The following is a 25,852-nucleotide window of genomic DNA, read 5'->3' as shown; positions in this document are numbered from 1 at the left end:
AGTCATTTTTAATAATTTTGACCTGATAAACAATTCATTTGTGTGGTCCAGATATCCTACTTTGTGCAAAATTCTAACTCATGGGTTAAAGCAATAAATTTTCATTGACTGAAATATTTTCCTGGCAAAAATCAATGCCAGCAATTCCCTAAAATGTGGCATAGTGGGGGCACACAGTCTTTTATAAAATAACAATAAACACATTATACAGTATACAAATCTATTCTAAATAGCCTCTAAGGAGAGAGACAAAGCATAAAAAGGATACAAAACCTGAACTTACAAAGGTACATAAAAGGGTTTTGGGGGGCAGGGTGTAGCATTGATTCTGGGGGTGCTCCCCCAGAACATTTTTTAAAGACCAAGTCAAATTTTGTGTCTTCTGGTGAATTTTAACAGGTATGAAGCCCTCTGAAACAAATAAAACTCACTTCAATCTGTGAAGTAAAAACACAGTATTGACTATGGGGGGGGGGTCTGGGGGATGTCCCCCACAAATTTTTTAAAAGAACAAGTTAAATTTTGTATATTCTGGTGAATTTTAATTGTTATGAAGCCCTCTGAAACAAAGAAAACTCACTTCAAACTATCGGGGTCGATCTCCCACAGAATTGTTTTAAAAGAGCAAGTCAAATTTTGTATATTCTGGTGAATTTTAATGGGTATGAAGCAGTGTTGTATAAAGTAACGGAAATTTCACACTTAAGTAAAAGTACAGATACCCATTAAAAAAATGACTTTGCTAGAAGTTCAAGTCACTGATTGAAATGCTACTCAAGTAAAAGTCTTAAAGTATCTAGCATTTATTGTACTTAAGTATGACAAGTAATGTATAACTAAATGTACTCAAGTATTGAAAGTAAAAGTATAAGTGAATGTTAATAATCAAAAACGGACTGATTTTTTTAAATAAAAGTTTATCTAGGCTTGTAAATGACCGGGAGTATTAGTCAAAATACTGAAAATTGTGCACATCACATAAAAACACTTCACAAACAAGGTTTCAAAACCTAAACGAGAGTAGGCTACTCACTAGGTGTTCACAGGAAACAGTTATTTATTTCTATATGTATTTATTTATTTTCACTGTTACATGGTTTTATCTTTTCTGTTGTGTTTTGTTTCATTAGGTTCTTTTTGTCTCTTTCTCTAAAATTGTATTGTAACATTATTAGTCTATTATTATTGACTATTATTGTTGTTGCTATAATATAGACTATTATTGTTGTTGCTATAATATATGAATAAAAAAAAGTAAGTCCCTTCGGCTGCTCCCTTGTTTGCACTTGGGGTCGCCACAACAAATCCAAGGTGGATCTGCATGTTGAATTGGCATAAGTTTTACGGAGGATGCCCTTCCTGACGCAACTCCACATTACATGGAGAAATGTGGCAGGGGTGGGATTTGAACCCGGAACCTTCTGAATTGAAACCAAGCGCATTAACCACTTGGCCAATATATGAATAAAAATAAATTAAAAAAATTACAATTTGACTCTTACGACAACGAACGCTGAGCCATTAATTATACAGAAAACAAATCAACACAAACGTGCTGATGCAAACAACTTAATGTTAACTAACATTTAAAACGCCATAGACATGCTAACATGTTAGCATCGGTCCCATTTTTAAGTTATAAAATACATCTATCAACTGTTTCAGAAGACCATAACAGGTCGGTTTAACATAAAAATATTAAATATTACTCACAGACATATGCTCTTCAGGGTTTTAGCTGGAAAAAATTAGGATAAAGCGAAATAAAATCCACGAATCGTAGATCGAAGCACTGCTTCAACCTGCGAATCACTGCTTTGATTGGTTCAAGGTTCAAAGCAAAGCCACGCTGCAGAAAAGTTGATTACAGACCCGCTGCAGGTCTGTAGTTCATTAGTTACTTCATCCAAACCATCAACATGTTTATTAGACCCCATTCCTACCAGGCTGCTCAAGGAAGCCCTACCATTATTTAATGCTTCGATCTTAAATATGATCAATCTTTGTTAGTTGGCTATGTACCACAGGCTTTTAAGGTGGCAGTAATTAAACCATTACTTAAAAAGCCATCACTTGACCCAGCTATCTTAGATAATTATAGGCCAATCTCCAACCTTCCTTTTCTCTCAAAAATTCTTGAAAGGGTAGTTGTAAAACAACTAACTGATCACCTGCAGAGGAATGGTCTATTTGAAGAGTTTCAGTCAGGTTTTAGAATTCATCATAGTACAGAAACAGCATTAGTGAAGGTTACAAATGATCTTCTTATGGCCTCGGACAGTGGACTCATCTCTGTGCTTGTTCTGTTAGACCTCAGTGCTGCTTTTGATACTGTTGACCATAAAATTTTATTACAGAGATTAGAGCATGCCATAGGTATTAAAGGCACTGCGCTGCAGTGGTTTGAATCATATTTGTCTAATAGATTACAATTTGTTCATGTAAATGGAGAATCTTCTTCACAGACTAAAGTTAATTATGGAGTTCCACAAGGTTCTGTGCTAGGACCAATTTTATTCACTTTATACATGCTTCCCTTAGGCAGTATTATTAGACGGTATTGCTTAAATTTTCATTGTTACGCAGATGATACCCAGCTTTATCTATCCATGAAGCCAGAGGACACACACCAATTAGCTAAACTGCAGGATTGTCTTACAGACATAAAGACATGGATGACCTCTAATTTCCTGCTTTTAAACTCAGATAAAACTGAAGTTATTGTACTTGGCCCCACAAATCTTAGAAACATGGTGTCTAACCAGATCCTTACTGTGGATGGCATTACCCTGACCTCTAGTAATACTGTGAGAAATCTTGGAGTCATTTTTGATCAGGATATGTCATTCAAAGCGCATATTAAACAAATATGTAGGACTGCTTTTTTGCATTTACGCAATATCTCTAAAATCAGAAAGGTCTTGTCTCAGAGTGATGCTGAAAAACTAATTCATGCATTTATTTCCTCTAGGCTGGACTATTGTAATTCATTATTATCAGGTTGTCCTAAAAGTTCCCTAAAAAGCCTTCAGTTAATTCAAAATGCTGCAGCTAGAGTACTGACGGGGACTAGCAGGAGAGAGCATATCTCACCCATATTGGCCTCTCTTCATTGGCTTCCTGTTAATTCTAGAATAGAATTTAAAATTCTTCTTCTTACTTATAAGGTTTTGAATAATCAGGTCCCATCTTATCTTAGGGACCTCGTAGTACCATATCACCCCAATAGAGCGCTTCGCTCTCAGACTGCAGGCTTACTTGTAGTTCCTAGGGTTTGTAAGAGTAGAATGGGAGGCAGAGCCTTCAGCTTTCAGGCTCCTCTCCTGTGGAACCAGCTCCCAATTCAGATCAGGGAGACAGACACCCTCTCTACTTTTAAGATTAGGCTTAAAACTTTCCTTTTTGCTAAAGCTTATAGTTAGGGCTGGATCAGGTGACCCTGAACCATCCCTTAGTTATGCTGCTATAGACGTAGACTGCTGGGGGGTTCCCATGATGCACTGTTTCTTTCTCTTTTTGCTCTGTATGCACCACTCTGCATTTAATCATTAGTGATCGATCTCTGCTCCCCTCCACAGCATGTCTTTTTCCTGGTTCTCTCCCTCAGCCCCAACCAGTCCCAGCAGAAGACTGCCCCTCCCTGAGCCTGGTTCTACTGGAGGTTTCTTCCTGTTAAAAGGGAGTTTTTCCTTCCCACTGTAGCCAAGTGCTTGCTCACAGGGGGTCGTTTTGACCGTTGGGGTTTTACATAATTATTGTATGGCCTTGCCTTACAATATAAAGCGCCTTGGGGCAACTGTTTGTTGTGATTTGGCGCTATATAAAAAAGATTGATTGATTGATTGACTAGTAATCAGTGGTGTCTCTGGGTGAAAACATGACTTTTTCATGTGTGTGTTTTTTTTTTGTATCGAGTAACGGCATGGCGCATAGAAAATATATTGGAGTAGAAGTATGCAATTAAGGTCGGAAATTTAGTGAAGTAAAAGTGATAGTAAGCTGAAATAAAAAAACTCAAGTAAAGTACAAAGTCTCCCAAAACATACTTAAGTGCAGTAGTAAAGTATTTTTACTTCGTTACTATACAACACTGGTATGAAGCCCTGTGAAACAAAGAAAACTCACTTGAAACTGTTAAGTAAAAACACAGTATTGATTATGGAGGGTCCGGGGGATCTCCCCTAGAAATTTTTTAAAAGAGCAAGTCAAATTTTGTATATTCTGGTGAATTTTAATGGGTATGAAACCCACTGAAACAAATAAAAGTCACCTCAATCTGTGAAGTAAAAATTCTTTGTCTTCTGTAGTATTTTGATCTGTTCTAATCCGGTGAATGCATCAAATGGGTGCTGTGTCACTGGCTGTACAGTCAATAAAATACAAAATTAGGGCCTAAAGCAACTGACAACGTTGTTCTGCTGTGCTCAAAGTGACACTGTCACCAGTTTTGAAAACGCATGCACACTGAGAAACTCAAAACTGGCTTATTCACATTTAATCGGTAAAATGCTCTCACTTGTAAAACAAAGTAGGGCTGCAACTAACAATTATTTTAGTCATCGATTAATCATTTTTTGTTGTTTTTTTTTTTTTACTTACATGTGACTTTTGCCATTATTTCTTGAAGTGAGTTATTATTAAAAGGCCTTTATCACGCAACATCAACGTTTGAGCTTGTAATAAAGTTATGATGTTATATTCTTGTCAAAAACATACCTGTAGTGTTTTGTTTTATTTTGGACATACATACATAACCGACACGTCACAAAGATTTCCATCAGGTTTCACCCGATTATGAGCATTTTTAGATGCCTACAGCAACTATCTCAACCACTGACAACAAATTGTCATTAAACTTAAATAAAACAGGGATGAAGTGGAGTTACTCGTTCAGTTAAGTTATTTATTTCTATATTTATTTCTATTCATTGTTAGTTGGTTTTACCTTTTCTGTTGTGTTTTGTTTTATCAGGTTCTTTGTTTCTCTAAAACTGTATTGTAGCAATATTAGTTATTACTTTTGTTGTTGTTGCTGCTATTATATAGCTATACAGTTGTATATAATTCTCGTTTTACATTACTTAGTCCACATTTCATTTTATTTTACCTTATGTTTATATTAGTTGTGCATATACTCTGAATAATTTACCGTTAAATTTCACTATCTTTTATTTGGCTAAAAATTACTCGCCCCATGGAAAGTGCCTTTTTGGAGTTGCACTCAAATCTCGTTGTAATGTAAATTACAATGACAATAAAGGCGATTCTGATTCTTCTGATTATTATTATTAATACATAAATAAATAAAAATTACAATTCGTAATACATTTGACTCTTTTACGACAAACACTAAGCCATTAATTACTTATACAGAAAATATGCACACAACCTGTGCTGAGATGCGAACAGCTTAATGCTAACCTTAACACTGAAAACGCCATAGACATGCTAACGCGTTATCGGTCCCATTTTAAGTTATAAAATACATCTATCAACTGTTTTAGAAGACCATAACAGGTCGGTTTAATATAAAAAAGGTAAATATTACTCACAGACATATGCTCTTTAGGGTTTTAGCGGGGGGAAATTAAGATAAAGCGAAGTAATACAACAAACCATCGAAGCAGAGTCGGATCAATGTTTCATTGGTTCAAAGCAAAGCCACGCCCTGCTCTACTTAGGGAGTGTCTGCCAATGTTCCCACGAAGACAGGGAGGAGAAAGACCGTGGCTCAGGGCAAACAGTAAACAGAGTGGAGAGGAGTGAAAATTCACACAGTCCCTTCCTCCACAGTCCATGCTGACATTGCTGCTGCTTTGATTAGCGCAGAATGGATGTTGCTTTGACAGTGAGACTATCATATTTCGGCCCCAAAACACGCATGACACCACGTGCGCACGCGTATGTGTGGTTAAATTTTTAAAATGACAGAAATCCGTCGTGGTGACGGAGAACTTTAACCCATGTTCTAACTGCACGTTTTTGTAATAAAACGAGGGGATGAAGTGAACTCTTATAGTTGTTACCCCATACTTCTATACAGTAAGTTAAATATGGCAAAATCAATGTACAATATAACACACGAAGAGCATCATGCTCTAACAAATATTTAACTTTATTAATAACTGCGAGACTTTTGGAAACTTTACTCTGTATATTTCTAATGTGCTTTTCCCATCTTATTTTTAAGTCAGACCAAAGTCTTGACATTTTGCTGAAATGGGGATGGGTTGTGGCTTTCTGTTTTTTTTTTTTGTTTTCCCCAACTTGTAAAATTTAACCATTTTTATTTATTTATTAAGGTGGTGGACTGGGTCCCTGCATGAATTTCTTTTTAACACTCTCTCTACGATTCATCCAATGCATTTCATTTTCAGCTGAAGGTTGAACATGCAGCCTCGCAGTCACTGGTTTTTTTATTATTATTATTTTTATCTGAGTTCCCGCGTTTGTGAAGCATTGTGGGTTGGCCAAAAAAAGCGAAAATTAAAAAGCGAAACACTCATTGCGAGTCTCTAAGCAAAACACAGAAGAAAGAGTGGACTTCTTCCAGAGACTGTCTGTGGCCGGGACGGAGCTGTGTGAGGGCAGTGCTGAGCCGCTCACATCGGGCAGAGAGAGGCAGCAGCCCAGCCACCGCGCGTACAGCGGCCAGCGAACCAAACTGTGAAAAAAAACAAAACAAAAAAAAAACAAACACACTGCTTTGCTTTTAAATGCACAGTAAGCTAATTCAGATGATCAGCGTGGACCGTCTTTTTCAAACGCTTTATTTCATTGTTTGTCGTGTTGGAAAGCTGTAGCTTTTGTGTTAATTTGATTAGCGCTTGCTCTAGTCTTCTTGTTTGTTTTTCTGGGGACATTACAGCGCCACACACATGCCTGGCATATGTACTACAACGTTAAACGAAGCTTTGAGGCACAGAATTTGCCTCAAACATTTTTTGTAATCGAATTACTCGACTAATCGTTTCAGCCCTAGTTCCAAGGTTGAATATTCTCGAGAATAAAAAGTTTGTTGCTTTTTGAAAGGATGTACTTGCAGTTTTATACAATATTACATCAATGATATAACATGGTCATAAAGTGACAGATGATAACATTGTGTTATTTTCTGTTATCATGACAGGGGCCAGCTTGTAAATGTTGCGTGAAAGCAAAAATAAAGCATGTTTGAAATCAAGCAGAAAGAAATAATCTGAGATTATATGGCAGGAGGACACCACCCCCCCTCCAAGTCAATTATAATGAAAGCACAAACCTTAAACTCTGATTCCATATTAATTACAGGCATGAAAGTTAGTAATAATCTATCTTTTTACCAGATCCTTCTAGATCTCTCCGGATATATTCTTCAGAGTTATCTTCAAAGGCCTCCTCATCTGCACCTGGACAAACATCGCAAACAAGCTGGTCAGTATCATGCTGTATATCACAATGTATAGCCATAAGCAAGATCATGACATGAAGTAGTTATTACAGTATATACCAACACCAAGGTAGATACTGACATATTCATTTGTTTTTCTGGACCTAGACCAACATTGTTGGGTTCTACTCCCAACATTACACCACAAGAAGCTTGAATTGTTGGTACAAAGCAGAACAGCCAGGTCAAGATTTTGAAAAGGCTGACACCTATAAGAAAATGCACAGAAAACTTGGCACCCATGTTATTTTGAAACTTTGATGTCTCCTGAACATAATTAGCCCATATGCCACTTTGTATAGGTCCAAACGTTCTTGTACTGGGAAAGCAAATAAACATAGCATACGTTAGAAACGCTGACATCAGATTACTCTTATAATGCTTTACTTCTTAGGTAAAGACAAGGTTTATAGGTGATTTCTGATTAAGATTAGTTCACAGGCATACAATATATGTATTCTAGGCCATCTTAAATGTTTTAAATGGACATAAATCCAACTGTGTTCTAACAGTTTCAGATCAAATTTTTGTTTCAGACTGACAATGTAACTGCTCAACAATGAAGCTATATGCAACCTAAGACCACAACTTTGTATGATCTGCCAAGAAGAAAAATATGATTACTTGAAAAAGTGTGGATCACATGGACTTGAAGCTTTCAAGAAAGCCGCAGAGACAACAGACAAGTTGATGCTGACAAGAGCTGCAATTGCGACCCTACAGGACTTTATGTTCATCCTCCTCATGCTTGGGGCCAGAGTCTACTAGATGGACATCAGGAGGAACCACAAGACATTGACATGGACAGGAAAGAAGCAGATACTCAGACAAGAGTTCTAAGTGTAGCTCAGGACCACTGGGACAGCAAAGAAATGAAAATTTATCCCAGGCCATGCCACTAAGATGAGATGTTGCCTGACTTTCTAGCAATCCTAGTGTGCTAATATTATTTGACAAACAGATTTAAATGGTCACTAATAGGTGCTAAATGAAGCAATTGGCTGATGTAGTGAGGCTTCTTCTCACCAAGGCCAGTATCACTGGGGGTGGTGTTTAGCTAAACATGGCGGAGTTTGTTTTGCTGACGGATGACGATTTGAAGGAGCTAATTGATGGTGCTAATTCTTATAAAAACAAAAAAAACCTACTATGCCATAAGCCATCTGGAAGCATGAAGAGCTCTTAGGATGAAAAGCTGGTCAAATCTCTAATGCGATTTTTCATTGGAATAGGGAAAGTGCAGACATCAGTCTGTCTACAAAATCAATGCACGGCATCATGGACTACATCGTCAGAATTGGTTTTTGCAAGTTGACTAAGAACAATTTTGGACTCCTACTTAAAGTTTGTGTTGTACTCTTGATGCCAAAGCACCAGTGATGCACACCAAAATATAAGTCCCTTTTCTGTTGTTCATAAATAAATAAAATATCAAATGACAATCTATTTTCACCATTATATAAAACAAAATGTTTTTTTCATTCTTTCAATGGAATTAATATTTCATAAGGTGAAAGATGGAACATACCATTCAATTCTGCTTTGCCTCTTTCTTCTTCTTCTTTGTCTTTCGGCTGTTCCCGTTAGGGGTCGCCACAGCAGATCAATCATTTCCATCTCACCCTGTCCTCTGTATCTTCCTCTGTCACACCAACCACCTGCATGTCCTCTCTCAGCACATCCATGAACCTCCTCTTTGGTCTCCCTCTTCTCCTCCTGCCTGGTGGCTTCATCCTCAGCATCCTTCTCCCTATATAGCCTGGGTCCCTCCTCTGCACATGTCCAAACCATCTCAATCTCGCCTCTCTGACTTTGTCTCCAAACTGTCCCACCTGAGCTGTCCCTCTGATATGTTCATTCCTAATCTTGTCCATTCTTGTCACTCCCAAAGAGAATCTCAACATCTTCAGCTCTGCCACCTCCAGCTCTGCCTCCTGTCTTTTTGTTAGTGCCACTGTCTCTAAACCATACAACATAGCTGGTCTCACTACTGTTTTGTAAACTTTCCCCTTCACTCTTGCTGATATTATTCAGTCACAAATCACTCCTGCCACCTTTCTCCACCCACTCCACCCTGCCTGCACTCTCTTCTTCACCTCTCTACCACACTCTCCATTACTTTGAACAGTTGACCCCAAATATTTAAACTCATCTACTTTCACCACTTCTACTCCTTGTAACTGCACTATTCCACTGGGCTCCCTCGCATTCACACACATGTACTCAGTCTTGCTCCTACTGACTTTCATTCCCCTTCTCTCCAAAGCATATCTCCACTTCTCCAGACTAGACTCAACTTGCTCTCTACTCTCACTACAGATCACAATGTCATCTGCAAACATCATAGTCCATGGGGACTCCTGTCTGATCTCATCTGTCAACCTGTCCATCACCACTGCAAACAAGAAAGGACTCAGAGATGATCCTTGGTGTAATCCCACCTCCACCTTGAATGAGTGTCATTCCGACTGCGCATCTCACCGCTGTCACACTATTCTTGTACATGCCTGCACTACCCTAACATACTTCTCTGCCACTCCAGACTTCCTCATACAATGCCACAACTCTTCTCTTGGCACCCTATCATAAGCTTTTTCTATGTCCACAAACACACAATGTAACTCTTTCTGTCCTTCTCTGTACTTTTCCAACAGTATTCTCAGAGCAAACATTGCATCTGTAGTGCTCTTTCTCGGCATGAAACCATATTGCTGCTCACAGATCTTCACCTGTTTTCTAAGCCTAGCTTCTACTACTCTTTCCCATAACTTCATGCTGTGGCTGATCAGTTTTATGCCTCTGTAGTTACTGCAGCTCTGCACATCACCCTTGTTCTTGAAAATAGGAACCAGCACACTTTGTCTCCACTCCTCAGGCATCCTCTCACTTTCCAAGATTTTATTAAACAATCTGGTTAGAAACTCTACTGCCATCTCTCCTAGACATTCCCATGCCTCCATTGGAATGTCATCTGGACCAACTGCCTTTCCACTCTTCATCCTCTTCATAGCAGCCCTCACTTCTTCCTTGCTAATCTCTTTTACTTCCTGATTTACTCTCACCACATCATCCAGCCTTTTCTCTCGCTCATTTTCTTTATTCATCAACTCTTCAAAATATTCCCTCCACCTTCTCAGCACACAGTCCTCACTTGTCAGCACATTACCATGTGCATCTTTTACCACCCTAACCTGCTGCTCTTTCCAGCTCTGTTCCTTTGTCTGGCCAATCCTTACTATTCAACTTCTTGTACAGCTCGCAGTATGCCTTTTCCTTTGCTTTTGCCACTTCTCTTCTCGCCTTACGCTGCATCTCCTTGTACTCCTGTCTACTTTCTTCATCTCTCCGACTATCCCAAAACTTTTTCGCCAACCTCTTTGTCCTTATGCTTTCCTGGACCCCTTCATTCCACCACCAAGTCTCCTTGTCTTCCTTCCACTGTCCAGATGTCATACCCAGTACTGCCCTAGCTGTCTCCCTCACATCTGCAGTACTTTTCCAGTTGTCCAAAATTGCTTCCCCTCCAACTAGTGCTTCTCTCACCTGCTCGCTAAATTTCACACAACAGTCTTCCTCCTTCAGCTTCCACCATCTGATCCTTTGTTGAGCTCTCACTCTCTTCTTCTTCTTTACCTCTAAAGTCATCCTACAAACAACCATCCTATGCTGTCTAGTGACACTCTCTCCTGCTACCACCTTACAGTCTGTGATTTCTTTTAGCTTGCATCTCCTATAAAGAATGTAGTCCACCTGTGTGCACCTTCCTCCACTCCCTTTTCTTAAAGTAGGTATTCACCACAGCCATTTCCATCCTTTTTGCAAAATCAACTACCATCTGCCCTTCCCCATTCTTATCCTTGATACCATATCTACCCATTACTTCCTCATCACCTCTGTTCCCTTCACCAACATGCCCATTGAAGTCTGCTCCTATCACCACTCTTTCATGCTTGGGCACACTCTCCACCACCTCATCTAAGACACTCCAGAAATCTTCTTTCTCCATCTCACAACCTACCTGTGGGGCATATGCACTGATATTCATCATCACCCCTTCAATTTCCAACTTCACACTCATCACCCTGTCAGACACTTGCTTAACCTCCAACACACTTTTAACATACTCTTCCTTTAAAATGACCCCAACACCATTTCTCTTCTTGTCCTCACCATGGTACAACAACTTGTACCCACCGCCGATGCTCCTGCTCTTACTTCCCTTCCACTTGGTCTCTTGCACACACAATATGTCTACCTTTCTCCTCTCCATCATATCAGCAAGCTCTCTCCCTTTACCAGTCATACTACCAACATTCAAAGTCCCCACTCTCATTTCCACCCTTCTAGTTTTCTTCTTCTCCCGCTGTTTGTGGCAACATTTTCCTCCTCTTCTTCGTCGTCTTCGCCTAGCAGTAGCCCAATTTCCACCAGCACCCTGTTGGGCAATAGCACCGGTGGCGGACGTTGTTAACCCGGGCCGCAACCGATCCGGTATGGGAATTCGATTCTGAGTCTGCATAGTTGGGTTGGCTTGTTTTACGCCGGATGCCCTTCCTGACGCAACCCTCCTCATTTATCCGGGCTTGGGACCGGCACTCAGAATGTACTAGCTGCACACCCCATGTGGCTGAGTTCTGCTTTGCCTCTTTGAATGGTAATATTCGCTGGTGTATGCATGAGTGACCACAGGTTACATTTATCCTTCAGTCTTGGAAAAGGATGTGAAAACCTGAGACTTAATATGCACTGTGGCGTCTCGACAGGGACGTTTTCAAACAATTTTACGAATATGAAAATCATGAAATTAGACCACAGACTAAATCCAACGCGAGCCAAGAAAATAAAAATATCCTGGAAATGTTCTCCACGGAGGTAAATGGCCAGATTTCTGGGAATTCCCAGAAAACTCCCATCAATGGTTTAGACTCCAATCTGGCAGCCTCCCACCATGGAAGCAAATTTCCACTCTTCTTTACATGTAAAGTGGGAACAGCAAGCAAGCAAGAGAGAGATTGCATACTCCTACTGTAACTATTAAACAAACCAACAAAAATGTGTGCAAAATAAATAAAACCCTGGTGGAACTACCAGTATGCCACTATCATTTCCAGATGAAAACTCATGACTTTTACACTTACTCCTGAATTCCATGTTGGGCAAAATGACCTTCTCACAAATGCTAGTGAGCGTACTCTGATCCTCAAACAGATGCTTGTAATGTGGCCTTTCACACACTGATGCCAAGAACTGGATAGCATTGCTGACAAGCTGCAAAGATCAGACAATTTCTTTAGTACCACAGGAAAAATAGGGGAAGCAAAAAAACATTGTCAGGTGTTATTACTCTCACCAGATCATACTTTACTTCTTGGCCTGTGGAAATTAAAAGATTCCAGATAGCAGTGACGAAGAGAGGCAGATACGGCTGGAATTCCTCATCGTACTTCTGAGCGTACAGTGCAACATTGTCACAGATCTGAGACTTCAGCAGCTCCAGCAAACCTGCTTCCTCCTCATCCTAGAGAGTGTTCATAACCAACACATACTTAATACAATACATTATTTGAGAACACTGGAATGTTTAAAAAATTAGCTTAAAAACTCACATCTGTTTGTAAGAGTTTATTATCCAAAGTCAGTAGGCCGTGGAAATTTGTCATCCAAGCTTCCATGTTGTCTTCAAAAAACTCTGGAAGGTCCTGTTTAAAAAGACCAAGTACAGAATTGACCAAAAGCGTACATTTAATCACAAATAGTAATGAGCACCGGTGTCCTTAGCAGCCACCAGACCTAGGGCTTTGGAACAGAATGAACTGCCGTCATGGTTTAAAACCCTGCAGGGCAGATAAGGTCCCCTCGCTCAAACCAGCACACGTCCAGGCCTGTTTGAAGTTCGCAAGTGACCTCACTTCATCTGGATGATACAGATGAAATGCGGCCAAGCTTCTATTACTTTTTCTCATAAATTCATGCTGTGGCTAATCAACTTTATGTCTCTCTCAGCTCTGTACATCATCCTTGTTCTTAAAAACAGGAACCACAGGGTTCTCCCCAGAAATTTTTTAGTATAGCGGTGCTGTTGGCAATTATCACCCGAAGCGGCGTGCAACACTTCCACTTGGGTACCTATCCGACCTTGCGTCCTGAAGTCCTAAGACAAAAATGAAAATCTTTTAGCACAGTTTCTGGTCTGACTTGGTGCTGAATCGTTGATTAGCGAAATAAATCTAAAATGTTTGTGTTTCACTGACACACTGTATACATGTTACGAATGTGCAATAAAATTACAGTATTTGTAAGAAAAAAAGAATGTACAGATAGACTATTTAAAATGTAGGAGATTCCAGAAAGAAAACAAAAGGTCCAGCTTTCCTCCCCAAGTCAGCAGGTGCATTTCTGTATATCTCGGCATGTGAAGTAGATTTTAGGACAAGGAGAAACATCTAGATGGCTGGCTGACAGTGAAACAAATGCTGTGTCATCTGATGACAAAGCTTCTGAGCTTTCATTCAAAAGTGAAGGCTCGGCTTTACAGACAGGAGACAACACACTTTACCCCAAAACTCTTCATTTTATTTAAGAGTCTGTCGGATGTTGGATTCTTACATGTGGCGACGCTGCTGTTTGTGTCGTTGGATACTATTTTAGTCCCGCTGTGAACGTGCACGAAGAATGTCTCCATGATGCTGGGTTTTTTTTTGTTGTTTTTTTTTAAACAGGCTGCCAGACACGCAGATGGATTTCTTACATTGGAAAAAGTCGGAATACGTTATTTTCAGGAGATAATGGACTTCCAATCTAATATGCCACAATCGTGAGACAACTTTGAGAGTAACTCCGGGACATCGGCAGGTGATCGCGCGCGTGGGGTCTTTTTTGGTGCAGTGGACTTTGGAAATCACAAGTGGATGAGCCCTGTTCAGGGTTTTTTTGTTGTTGTTTTTTGTATTTTGTTCTTTGTGGAGCTGGAAGACTATTTTTATTTTTACTTTGAGAGTTTGTCTTGATGTGTCTGTTCTGTAATGGACCAGCACACTGTCGCACACAGTACACCAGGACCTCAGCTGTTTTTCAGGCTGTCTGTCAGACAGCTTGCTGTCTGATCACACAGATGTATTTCTTAGATTTTTCAGTTATATTGATGAAAGCATTTAGCGTGCACAAAGCTGAGCATCTAGTAAACTGTTAACAGGCTGCGTTCATAAGCATGCATGCGCAGTAAGTTTTCGCACAGTGGAGACCGGCTGCTGTTATTTCCATGACTGCATCAAAATCAACACTTATCACTTAAAAACGAGTCATTGTAACATGAATTCACACTTACAGTATGAGATGACACTACACTATATCAGCGCTAGATGGAAGTATAATGTCGTGATGCCGTTATTCCAATGTGTAGGGAGAACCCTGAACCAGCACATTTTGTCTCCACTCCTCAGGCATCATCTCACTTTCCAACATTTTATTAAACAATCAGGTTAGAAACTCCACTGCCATCTCACCAAGACATTTCCATGCCTCTACCAGAATGTCATCTGGACCAAATGACTTTCCACTCTTTATCCTCTTCATAGCTTGTACTTACTGATTTACTCTCTACATATCATCCAGCCTTTTCTCTCTCATTTTCTTCATTCATCAGCTCCTCAAAATATTTCCTCCAACTTCTCAACACACTCTCCTCGCTTTTCAGCACATTACCATGTGCATCTTTTACCACCCATGCATATCCTTTCCAACTCTGTCCCTTTGTCTTGCCAATCGGTACAAGCCCTTTTCTCCTTCCTTACTATTCAACTTCTTGTACAGCTCGCTAAATGCCTTTTCCTTAGCTTTTGCCAGTTCTCTTTTCACCTTCTGCCGCATCTTCTTGTACTCCTCTATAGTTTCTTCTTCTCTCCAACTATTCCAATTCTTTTTCACCAAGTTCTTTCTCCTTATACGTTCCTGGACATCGTCGTTCTACCACTAAATCTCCTCGTCTTCCTTCCACTTTCCAGATGTCACACCCAGTACCCTTCCTTGCCGTCTCCATTACCACAACTGCAGTACTTTTCCAGTTGTCTAAAACTGCTTCCCCTTCATCCAGTACCTCTTTTACCTGCTCACTGAATTTCACACAGTCTTCCTCCTTCAACTTCCACCATCTGATCCTTTGTTGAGTTCTCTCTCTCTCCTGCCACCAGCTTACAGTCTCCAATTTCTTTTAGCTTGCATCTCCTACAAAGAATGTAGTCCACCTGGCTGCACCATCCTCCACTCTTATACATCACCCTATGCTCCTCCTTTTTCTTACAGTAGGTGTTCACCGCAGCCATTTCCACCCATTTTGCAAAATCAACTACCATCTGCCCTTCCACATTCCTGTCCTTGATACCATATCTACCCATTGTGTCCTCATCACCTATGTTCCCTTCGCCAAGATTCCTACTGCAGTCCACTCCTATCAAATCAAAAAAATTGTATTTATATAGCGCCAAATCACAACAAACAGTTGCCCCAAGGCGCTTTATATTGTAAGGCAGGGCCATACAATAATTACGGAAAAACCCTAACGGTCAAAACGACCCCCTGTGAGCAAGCACTTGGCCACAGTGGGAAGGAAAAACTCCCTTTTAACAGGAAGAAACCTCCAGCAGAACCAGGCTCAGGAAGGGGCAGTCTTCTGCTGGGACTGGTTGGGGCTGAGGGAGAGAACCAGGAAAAAGATATGCTGTGGAGGGGAGCAGAGATCAATCACTAATGATTAAATGCAGAGTGGTGCATACAGAGCAAAAAGAGAAAGAAACACTCAGTGCATCATGGGAACCCCCCAGCAGTCTAAGTCTATAGCAGCATAACTAAGGGATGGTTCAGAGTCACCTGATCCAGCCTTAACTATAAGCTTTAGCAAAAAGGAAAGTTTTAAGCCTAATCTTAAAAGTAGAGAGGGTGTCTGTCTCCCTGACCTGAATTGGGAGCTGGTTGCACAGGAGAGGAGCCTGAAAGCTGAAGGCTCTGCCTCCCATTCTACTCTTACAAACCCTAGGAACTACAAGTAAGCCTGCAGTCTGAGAGCAAAGTGCTCTATTGGGGTGATATGGTACTATGAGGTCCCTAAGATAAGATGGGACCTGATTATTCAAAACCTTATAAGTAAGAAGAAGAATTTTAAATTCTATTTTAGAATTAACAGGAAGCCAATGAAGAGAGGCCAATATGGGTGAGATATGCTCTCTCCTTCTAGTCCCTGTCAGTACTCTAGCTGCAGCATTTTGAATTAACTGAAGGCTTTTCAGGGAACTTTTAGGACAATGTGATAATAATGAATTACAGTATTACCTTTATTTCATGGTTAATCCCAATTTCAAACTCCACAAAACGCATGCAAACTTTGATGTCCTGAAATCACATATGAGGCAAGTTTCTGTGAAGGCTCTCAGTTGTCCAGGTGGTTTCCATAGTAGAGAAGCTTGAATCTTTGACTGGATTGGGTAACCCAGTTTTTCAGAAGAACTTTGTGACTGCGTGCGTAGTTGGGCTCTGTGCCATGGAGTGGTGCAGAGAGGAGGAGGAGATGGACAGAGCCAGATGTGTGGCTTCATGCGGCTCTCGTCTCGCGCATTTTCCCAAACATCAGGCACATGCAGCAGGTGGAACACCTGCAGGAGCGCACTGAAGAGCACTGAAATGATACTTTTCGCCGACTTGGTGTCAGCAATCAAACTGAATGCGGTGCAGCAGGGTTTAAGTTTGCGCGCGCTTCTTCCTCCGCCGGACTGGAGGAGGCGCAGAGATGTCTGGCTGCACGTGAATCTCCTCTCGCTCCTCTGGCTCAGACTCATTCTCCCGCTCATTGGTTACAACAGCAGGTGGAACACCTGCAGGAGCGTCCTGAGGAGCTTCAGCAGGAACTGTGGAACGACACTTGGTTGACTTCGCGTCACTGTTCCTCTTCGGCATACTGCATCAAACTGAACGCTGTGGCGCCGAGTTTATTTGTGCACGTGACGGAAAACTGATTCGTTGTGGCGCGCAGTGAAATGTGACGCCGCGTTACAAGTCATGTCAAAATTTGACAGTTTCCGTGTCACTTCGTAATAACGCGTGACAGTTTGGGCTCCAAGAACCATCACAGGAACTACTACGAACGTTGTCACGTTCTATTAAGGATCAGTACTCATCAAGATGGATCAATACGCTCAGTTGTGACTTCCACAACGTGAGACGAAATGAGGATGGTGTGTGACATTCGTGGAAGATTTTTTGACAGGCAAAAACATGCTCCACGAATATCAAGAATATCACGCACCAACACGCACTATTAAGAAACCTATTCAGACGCGTTAAGTCACGTTAAGAATGTCAGGAATGTGTCACGAATGTGTCACGGATGACAGAAAAATGACATTCGTAACGCGTCTTGCTTATGTGCAAACACACCTTTACCAGAACGCGGGGGTTTTGCCAACGGGGGCCATTATTCTTTGGGTTTTGGTTTACTGGAGTAGTGTTGCGAGCTCACATTCGCAGGAGAGTTTGAACGCAACTTCCGTGGGAAAACCCAGTTGTGAGTTTCCGTTAAATAGCTGTTGTTGAGAGGATTTTTGTTGTTTTGAGTGGGCCGCTGGCCACGTTTGAGGGGTGGCTGCTCTTGAGAGGTGAAATCAATCAAAAAACTGTTGTTGCAGTCTGAACTCCAGAGTTACTTGATTGTCATTAACATTAATATTCCACTTTATTATAGAATTGAAGAAATCGGTAAACATTTTGGTTCACTGGGCTCACGACTGCACAGGGAAGAGAAGACATACATTTTGTCCTCAACTCTAAATGATAACAGAGATTTTGTGTGTGTGGCTGATACAGAAGCACACTGGGCTGTAAGCGTTGCATGAGCACACGGCCACACTGGGAGCTAGTTTCTCCACAAGGCTGTTTTTTTTTTTTTTTAAACAGGCTGTGTGAGCGAGGAGCAGCTGCATTTCTTCCACTCAGACTGATTTTACCATAACTGTAGTAATGGGCAACAGAAACAATATGAGACATAAACGATACAAAAGTAGCCTACAACAGATTGCACTATTGTGATAATGCATGTTAACGGATCGAAGGTGGTAGAAATGCAACAATACGTTTGCTGGCTGCTGTTAAACACCAGAGAAGAATGTTGATGACACAATCGCAACCCACAAAAGTTGGAGCATTGAACTGTAACGCATAATCGTGATTTTGATTAAACACGGCTGAAAACAAAATGGAGGAGCTGGTGAAAAAGACTGGTGCAACATCCATTATTTGGACTTGGTTTGGACTTAAACTGCCCGCCAAGCAGCAGCAAACTCTGTGGAGTGTGTGGGGCAACAGTTCCGGTATCACCGACCGAATGGTCTCCCATAAAAATCAGTCCGTCCTGAATTCACTGTGCATGCGTCATTTCGGAGCGTTAGCAACATACTTTCTGAGCGTTACCAGTGATTCACCGATTATCACCTTGTTTCTGCTTAAAACTGCACTTCAGTCATCATCTAGCTCAGCGGCAGATATCTGAAGCTTCTGTACAACAATCATTTCCACATAAATTCAGCATTATTTTGTAATAAAAGACAGGAGACCGGTCAGAGCACCACAGCAGCACGTCTGAGTGTGACGTGCTGCTGCTGCGTCAATTCAGAGCATCAGTAGCGATACACCAATTCTCATCTTGTTTCTGCATAAAACTAACTTTAGAATGATTTAAGAGGTTTTACTTTGTCATCTGATGGTTAATAATAACAATGTCATCATTGTGTGTAGAGAGTCAGTCTCAGACACATGCGCAGTGAAGGCACAGTGTAGGCAGGGCAGACTAATTTTTAGAGTGGGGGAGCGTCAGGTCTGTGAGACCGGTGTCGGCAACCAATCTGTCACAAAAAAAAAAAAAAAAAAAATGGTGAGATGGACTCTACATCCAAAGCGATGAAAGAGAATAATGTGATTTTTAACCATCAGATGATCTCTTAAATCATTCTAAAGTCAGTTTTAAGCAGAAACCTGGCAATTTTAAGCAGAAACTAGGCAATAATCAGTGAAATGCTGGTGACGCTCAAATGAAGCATGCGCAGTGAAGTTAGTGGGGACCGTTTGGTCTGCGCCACCAGCTATGAGAAGCAACAAGAGAAACCAAAGCTTTTTGAACCACTGAATCAATATGAAGCAATTGTGTTGAAATGGTTCAGTGGTTTGAAGCATTTTACACAAATATGGTGACAACTGCTGTCCAATCTTCAATATAGTATGCATTGCATGGAACAACAAAGGGCAAGGTGTCATGAACTAGTAAGGTACTGTCATGTATGTTTAATAATAAAGGTTTTATGTGCGTCTTAAAATTTTTGACTATTTTTCGTTTAAAGACATTAATATAAATGAATGTTATAATGTGATTGTGGCATCATAAAATACTGTATGTAACAGAGACACATTGAGAAATGTTTGTGAACTAGACACCATTATGAAAATATTTGTACGAAATGAAGGTGATTTGGGCACTTACAAGGTTTTAATTTAAATACGAGATCATTTCAGCGGTGTTAGGCTCAAGTCTGTTCCTCTTCTTTGTTACTACCTCTCCAGTTTTGGAGAAGACCCTCTCACACAGCACAGAGGTTGCTGGCATATCAATCAATCAATCAATTTTTTTTTTATATAGCGCCAAATCACAACAAACAGTTGCCCCATATGAAGATAGGTTTTGTCCAGCTTGTTAAGAGCTGGATGAACAGCAGTTTAACCTTCCTTAAGGTCTCCGTTACCTGTTCTGAAATAATTCTATTATGATTTATATATCATGATATATATCGTTATCGCAAGAGGCTGCAATATGGGTTATCGTCCATCCCTACATAACTGCATCAAAATTAACGCAGCGATCACTTTAAAATGAAGTCAGCATGAGACAACAATCACACTCATGTAAAGTTTGCAACTAATCGGCAGTTCACATGCTTGCTGAACCGTGGGGGCAGTCTGTACGGATCAGCTGTGATCCATTACACAGCTGTGGAAATTTCACATCCCTGAATATAAAATCTGAAATGCAACAGCATCCTAAGTAGTTTCCCTGATGCAGAAAAAAAAAAAATATATATATATATATATATAAAATCACAAGTGAGGTTTTGTGGTGACATTGAGGGTCTGTACATGGACCTACTTCAGCTGAAAGGGTTTGTGATGAAGTTTTCTTTCAAGTTATCAGGTCATTGTAACACTGAGAAGCACTCCTGCAAGAAGAAATGTTATGAGGTATCTATTTCATGGGTTAAAGCAATAAATTTTCATCTGACTGAAATTTTTTCCTGGCAAAAATCAATGCCAGCAATTTCCTAAAATGTGGCATAGTGGGGGCACACACTCGTTTTTCCTCAATAAATACAATAAACACATTATACAGCATACAGATCTATTCTAAATAGCCTCTAAGGAGAGACAGACAAAGCATTAAAATAATGCAAAACCTGAACATAAAGGTACATAAAATGGTGGTGGGGGTGGGGTGTAGTCTTGATTCTGGGGGGTCTGGGGGTGCCCCCCCAAGAACATTTTCTAAAGACCAAGTCAAATTTTATGTATTCTGGTGAGTTTTAATGGGTATGAAGCCCTCTGAAACAAATAAAACTCACTTCAATCTGTGAAGTAAAAAGACAGTATTGATTATGGGGGAGTCTGGGGGATCTCACCCAGAAATTTTTTAAAAGAGCAAGTCAAATGAGGTATTTTCTGGTGAATTTTAATGGGTATAAAGCCCTCTGAAACAAAGAAAACTCACTTCAAACTATGGGGGTCTGGGGGATCTCCCACAGAAATTTTTTTAAAACAGCAAGTCAAATTTTGTATATTCTGGTGAAATTTAATGTGTATGAAGCCCTCTGAAACAAAGAAAACTCACTTCAAAGTGGGAAGTAAAAACACACTATTTATTATGGGAGGTCTGGGGAACTCCCCCAGAACGTTTTTAAAAGAAAAAGTCAAATTTTGTATATTCTGGTGAATTTTAATGGGTATGAAGCCTTCTGACGCAAAGAAAAGTCACTTCAAAGTGTGAAGTAAAAACACACTATCACTATGTAACAAATTTTTATTTTTGTTTTGTTCCTGGGTACACAGTGTGTTTTCCTAACCTGTTATGCCTTAAATAAATAGAAAAGTTATTCCACAGAAACTTTGCTTCTGTGATTAGGACATTGATATTTAGAAATTTGTCTGTTTTCAAGAATATTCTCGATTCGCCTTCACTACTACTGAGTAGTCTTCTAGAATATTCTTTAACTGCTAGAACTGTCCAGAATTTTCTAGAAGTTTCCAGAATTACCTAGAAATTTCAAGAAATTTTCTGAACTTTCTAGAACGTAAAAAAATAAATAAAATCAAAGTTTGCGCTGAATGTAGTCATTTTTCCATAGACTTTAGACATAAGCAGTTGAAATATAACACTTAGAAGGCAGGAACAAAAATTGTGTTACATAGTGTTATGGGGGGACTGGGGGTGCTCCCCCAGAAATGTTTTAAAAGAGCAAGTCAAATTTTGTATATTCTGGTGAATTTTAATGGGTATGAAGCTCACTGAAACAAAGAAAACTCACTTCAAACCGTTAAGTAAAAACACAATATTGATTATGGGGGGTCTGGGGGATCTCCCCCAAAAGATTTTTAAAAGAGCAAGTCAAATTTTGTATATTCTAGTGAATTGTAATGGGTATGAAGTCCTCTGAAACAAAACTCACTTCAAACTGTCAAGTAAAAATTTGTCTTCTGTAGTATTTTGATCGGTTCTAATCCGGTGAATGCACCAAATGGGTTCTGTCGCTAGCTATACAGTCAATAAAATACAAAATTAGGGCCTAAAGCAACGGACAACATTGTTCTGCTGTGCGTAAAGTCACACTGTCACCAGTTTTGAAAACGCATGCGCACTGAGAAACTCAAAACTGCTGTATTCAAATTTAATCAGTAAAATTCTCTCACTCGTAAAATAAACTAGGGCTGCACCTAAACGATATTTTAGGAATCGATTAACCTTTTTTTGTTTGTTTGTTTTTTTTTCCTTACATGTGAGTTTTGCCATTATTTCTTGGAGTTATTAAAAGGCCTTTGTCACACAACATCGTTTGAGCTTGTAATAAAGTTATTATGTAATATTCTCGTTGAAAACATACCTGGAGTAATGTTTTTATTTTGCACATACATACATCACCGACACACCACAAAGAGATTTCCATCAGGTTTCACCCGATATGAGCATTTTTAGATGCTTACAGCAACTATCTCAACCACTGACAACATATTACAGCAAGAGTCCACAAAAATATTTTAAAGGCCTGACTAAAGTGTAATATGTGATCTTTAATAAGCAATTTTCATGAAAAAAGACAACTGTGCAGTTTACTGCATTTTTTTTTTAAAACAGGGATGAAGCGGAGTCACTAGGTGTTCACAGGAAACAGTTATTTATGTTCACTGTTAGTTGGTTTTACCTTTTCTGTTGTGTTTTGTTTTATCAGATTCTTTTTGTCTGTTTCTCAAAAACTGTATTGTAGCAATACAGACAGCTGCCCTGTTCCGGATCACATATACGGAGCCATAATCCTTTATTGGGTATTGTTGTATTGGGTATTTGGATGCTATCTAGCTGAAGAAGTCTGGATGGGGTAGCCCTTCTACTTAAAGTGTGAAGCCACATTATGTGTGGTGCAAATATTTGCCAGAAAAAAAATTGTATTGTAGCAATATTAATTATTATTACTTTTGTTGTTGTTGCTATTATTAATATATAAAATAAATAAAAAAAATTACAATTTGTAATACATTTGACTCTTTTACAACAAACCCTAAGCCATTAATTATTTATTATACACAAAACAAATGCACACAAACTGTGCTGAGATGCGAACAGCTCAATGCTAACTTTAACATTGAAAAAGCCATAGACATGCTAACGCGTTAGCATCTGTCCCGTTTTTAAGTTTAATATACATCTATCAACTGTTTTAGAAGACCATAACAGGTCAGTTTAATATAAAAAAGGTAAATATTACTCACAGATGTATGCTCTTTAGGGTTTTAGCGGGGGAAATTTAAGATAAAGTGAAATAATACAACAAACCATCGAAGCAGAGTCGGATCAATGCTTCGTTGGTTCAAAGCAAAGCCACACCCCGCTCTACTTGGGGAGTGTCTGCCAATGTTCTCACAAAGACAGGGAGGAGAAAGACAGTGGCTCATGGCAAACAGTAAAACAAAAGGAAAATTCACACAGTCCCTTCCTCCGCAGTCCACGTTGACACTGTTGCGGCTTTGATTGAAGCAGAATGGGATGCTGCTTTGACAGTGAGACTATCATATTTCGGCCCCAAAACATGCATGACACCACATGCGCACGAGTATGTGTGGTTAAATTTTCCATATGACGGAAATCCGTCGTGGTGACGGAGAACTTTAACCCATGGTCTATTTGCTAAGAAAGATGTTTAAAAATGGCAAAAATGCTAATTTACACAAAATTCAATGAACATTTTAATTGTCTGAATCTCAAGACCTTCAAGAGATATTGATCCAATTTTTTTTCTTCAACATACTTATTTTCATGCGTTTTGCATGGGTAATTCAATGTTAATTTTTTGTCAATGTGCAGCAACAGCTTCTTTGTAAATTTGATGATTTCATATGTTCTGACTCATTACCTTCTTGGTGGGTTTAAAAACTGTTAATAATAGAAAAGTGAATAAACACAATTCATACAAAACTGACCTGGAAGTTAAGACTGTAGAAAAGCTTGGAGATGAGTGTGAGAGAAGAGAAGAGAACCTTCAAAGCACTGACATCTGTTGCATGAGTCTTACACAATCCAATAGTGGCCTAAAATAAAGACAGGAAAATAAACATGAACTTCTCAATGTTTGTTAGAGAACAACTATTTCACTTTGGACATTATGATAGATTTCTGTTGCACAATAATCTCTACAAACCTTGAATAGCTCTGTCAGGGGGAAGGCAAATGTGTCCAGAACAAGTTTGATCTCTGTCCAAAGCTCATTGGACTTAAACTCATGGCGATACCTGTTGTTACAAAAAAAGAATGAAAATAAATAAATAAATAAATAAGCCAGAGATCTGTGATCAAACTCACAAAATGATGCACCTGCTCTGCTATTCTAGTTGCTATCATGTGTTATATAATTAGTGTTCATAAATAGGCCTGGTTGATGCAACAATCTCGAACTGGGATCATCATCAAATTTATGTAGATTACTGTGATAACATTTATACAATTTTAATTGATATGGATAGGGCTTTCATATACACGTCAGCAAATTGAGCAGCCAGTCAATGTTGTTGCAGGTTTTAAAAGCACAGTAACACTCATTTGCTTTAAATACACAATAGTGTAATTTATTCACACAGATCATTAACAGCGCAGAAATGCTTCACCGTTTAATAAGCTCAGTGCAAACAAAGCAATAATAGCCAGTGCCCGTTAATCACTTACTGTCAGTGTTGCAGCGGTATAAGCTTTAAAACACAATTCACTCTCCTTCACTTCAAATACACACCAAGTCTGTTTCTGACAGATGGTGCATGTGATATACCCTTCGAACTGTACAATGAAGTAGCACTTTCAAATAAATAAATGGGGTTTTTCTCCTCTTCGTGTCTGTTTTCCTCATGGTAACAGACAGCACAGGTGCGTAGCCAAAGGGGTGAAAGCACGCCCCCCCAAACACAACTGAAATGGTCCACTTTTGAAGTGGACACACACACACACACACACACACACACACAAAAAAAAAATCCACTCCGCTGTAAGCCGTCTGGATGCATGAAGAGCTGCTCACATAAAACGCTGGTGTGATTTTTGGCTGGACTGAGGAACTACACAAAGTCTTTTTTTTAATGGAAGTCCCAAGTCAGTGGACAGCGTCAATGGACTACACGTCACAGTGGAACACCAAAATGTAAGTCCCCTTTCTGTTTATACAACCCCTGGCAAAAATTATGGAATCACTGGCCTCGGAGGATGTTCATTCAGTTGTTTAATTTTGTAAGAAAAAAAGCAGATCACAGACATGACACAAAACTAAAGTCATTTCAAATGGAAACTTTCTGGCTTTAAGAAATACTATAAGAAATCAGGAAAAAAAATTGTGGCAGTCAGTAACGGTTACTTTTTTTAGACCAAGCAGAGGGAAAAAATTATGGAATCACTCAATTCTGAGGAAAAAATTATGGAATCATGAAAAACAAAAGAACGCTCCAACACATCACTAGTATTTTGTTGCACCACCTCTGGCTTTTATAACAGCTCGCAGTCTCTGAGGCATGGACTTAATGAGTGACAAACAGTACTCTTTATCAATCTAGCTCCAACTTTCTCTGACTGCTGTTGCCAGATCAGCTTTGCAGGTT

At 39.7% G+C, this 25,852-nt stretch overlaps 1 protein-coding gene across 2 annotated transcripts in view; it reads right to left on the bottom strand.

Moving 5' to 3' along the window:
- Positions 1 to 25,852, bottom strand: part of cse1l (CSE1 chromosome segregation 1-like (yeast)) — a 56,509-nt gene that overhangs the window by 19,805 nt on the left and 10,852 nt on the right. For both annotated transcript variants that reach the window (XM_034166602.1, XM_034166601.1), the window contains 6 exons: positions 24,415 to 24,505; positions 24,197 to 24,304; positions 13,036 to 13,128; positions 12,780 to 12,947; positions 12,568 to 12,697; positions 7,323 to 7,388 (listed from right to left, as the gene is read on the bottom strand). In XM_034166602.1, the coding sequence (XP_034022493.1) occupies positions 7,323 to 7,388; positions 12,568 to 12,697; positions 12,780 to 12,947; positions 13,036 to 13,128; positions 24,197 to 24,304; positions 24,415 to 24,505 (656 nt within the window). The remainder of the gene's footprint in view (positions 1 to 7,322; positions 7,389 to 12,567; positions 12,698 to 12,779; positions 12,948 to 13,035; positions 13,129 to 24,196; positions 24,305 to 24,414; positions 24,506 to 25,852) is intronic.

Source organism: Thalassophryne amazonica, chromosome 3, assembly GCF_902500255.1.
Source record: "Thalassophryne amazonica chromosome 3, fThaAma1.1, whole genome shotgun sequence".
NCBI lineage: Eukaryota > Metazoa > Chordata > Actinopteri > Batrachoidiformes > Batrachoididae > Thalassophryne > Thalassophryne amazonica.
This window is presented reverse-complemented; position numbering and strand designations above follow the sequence as displayed.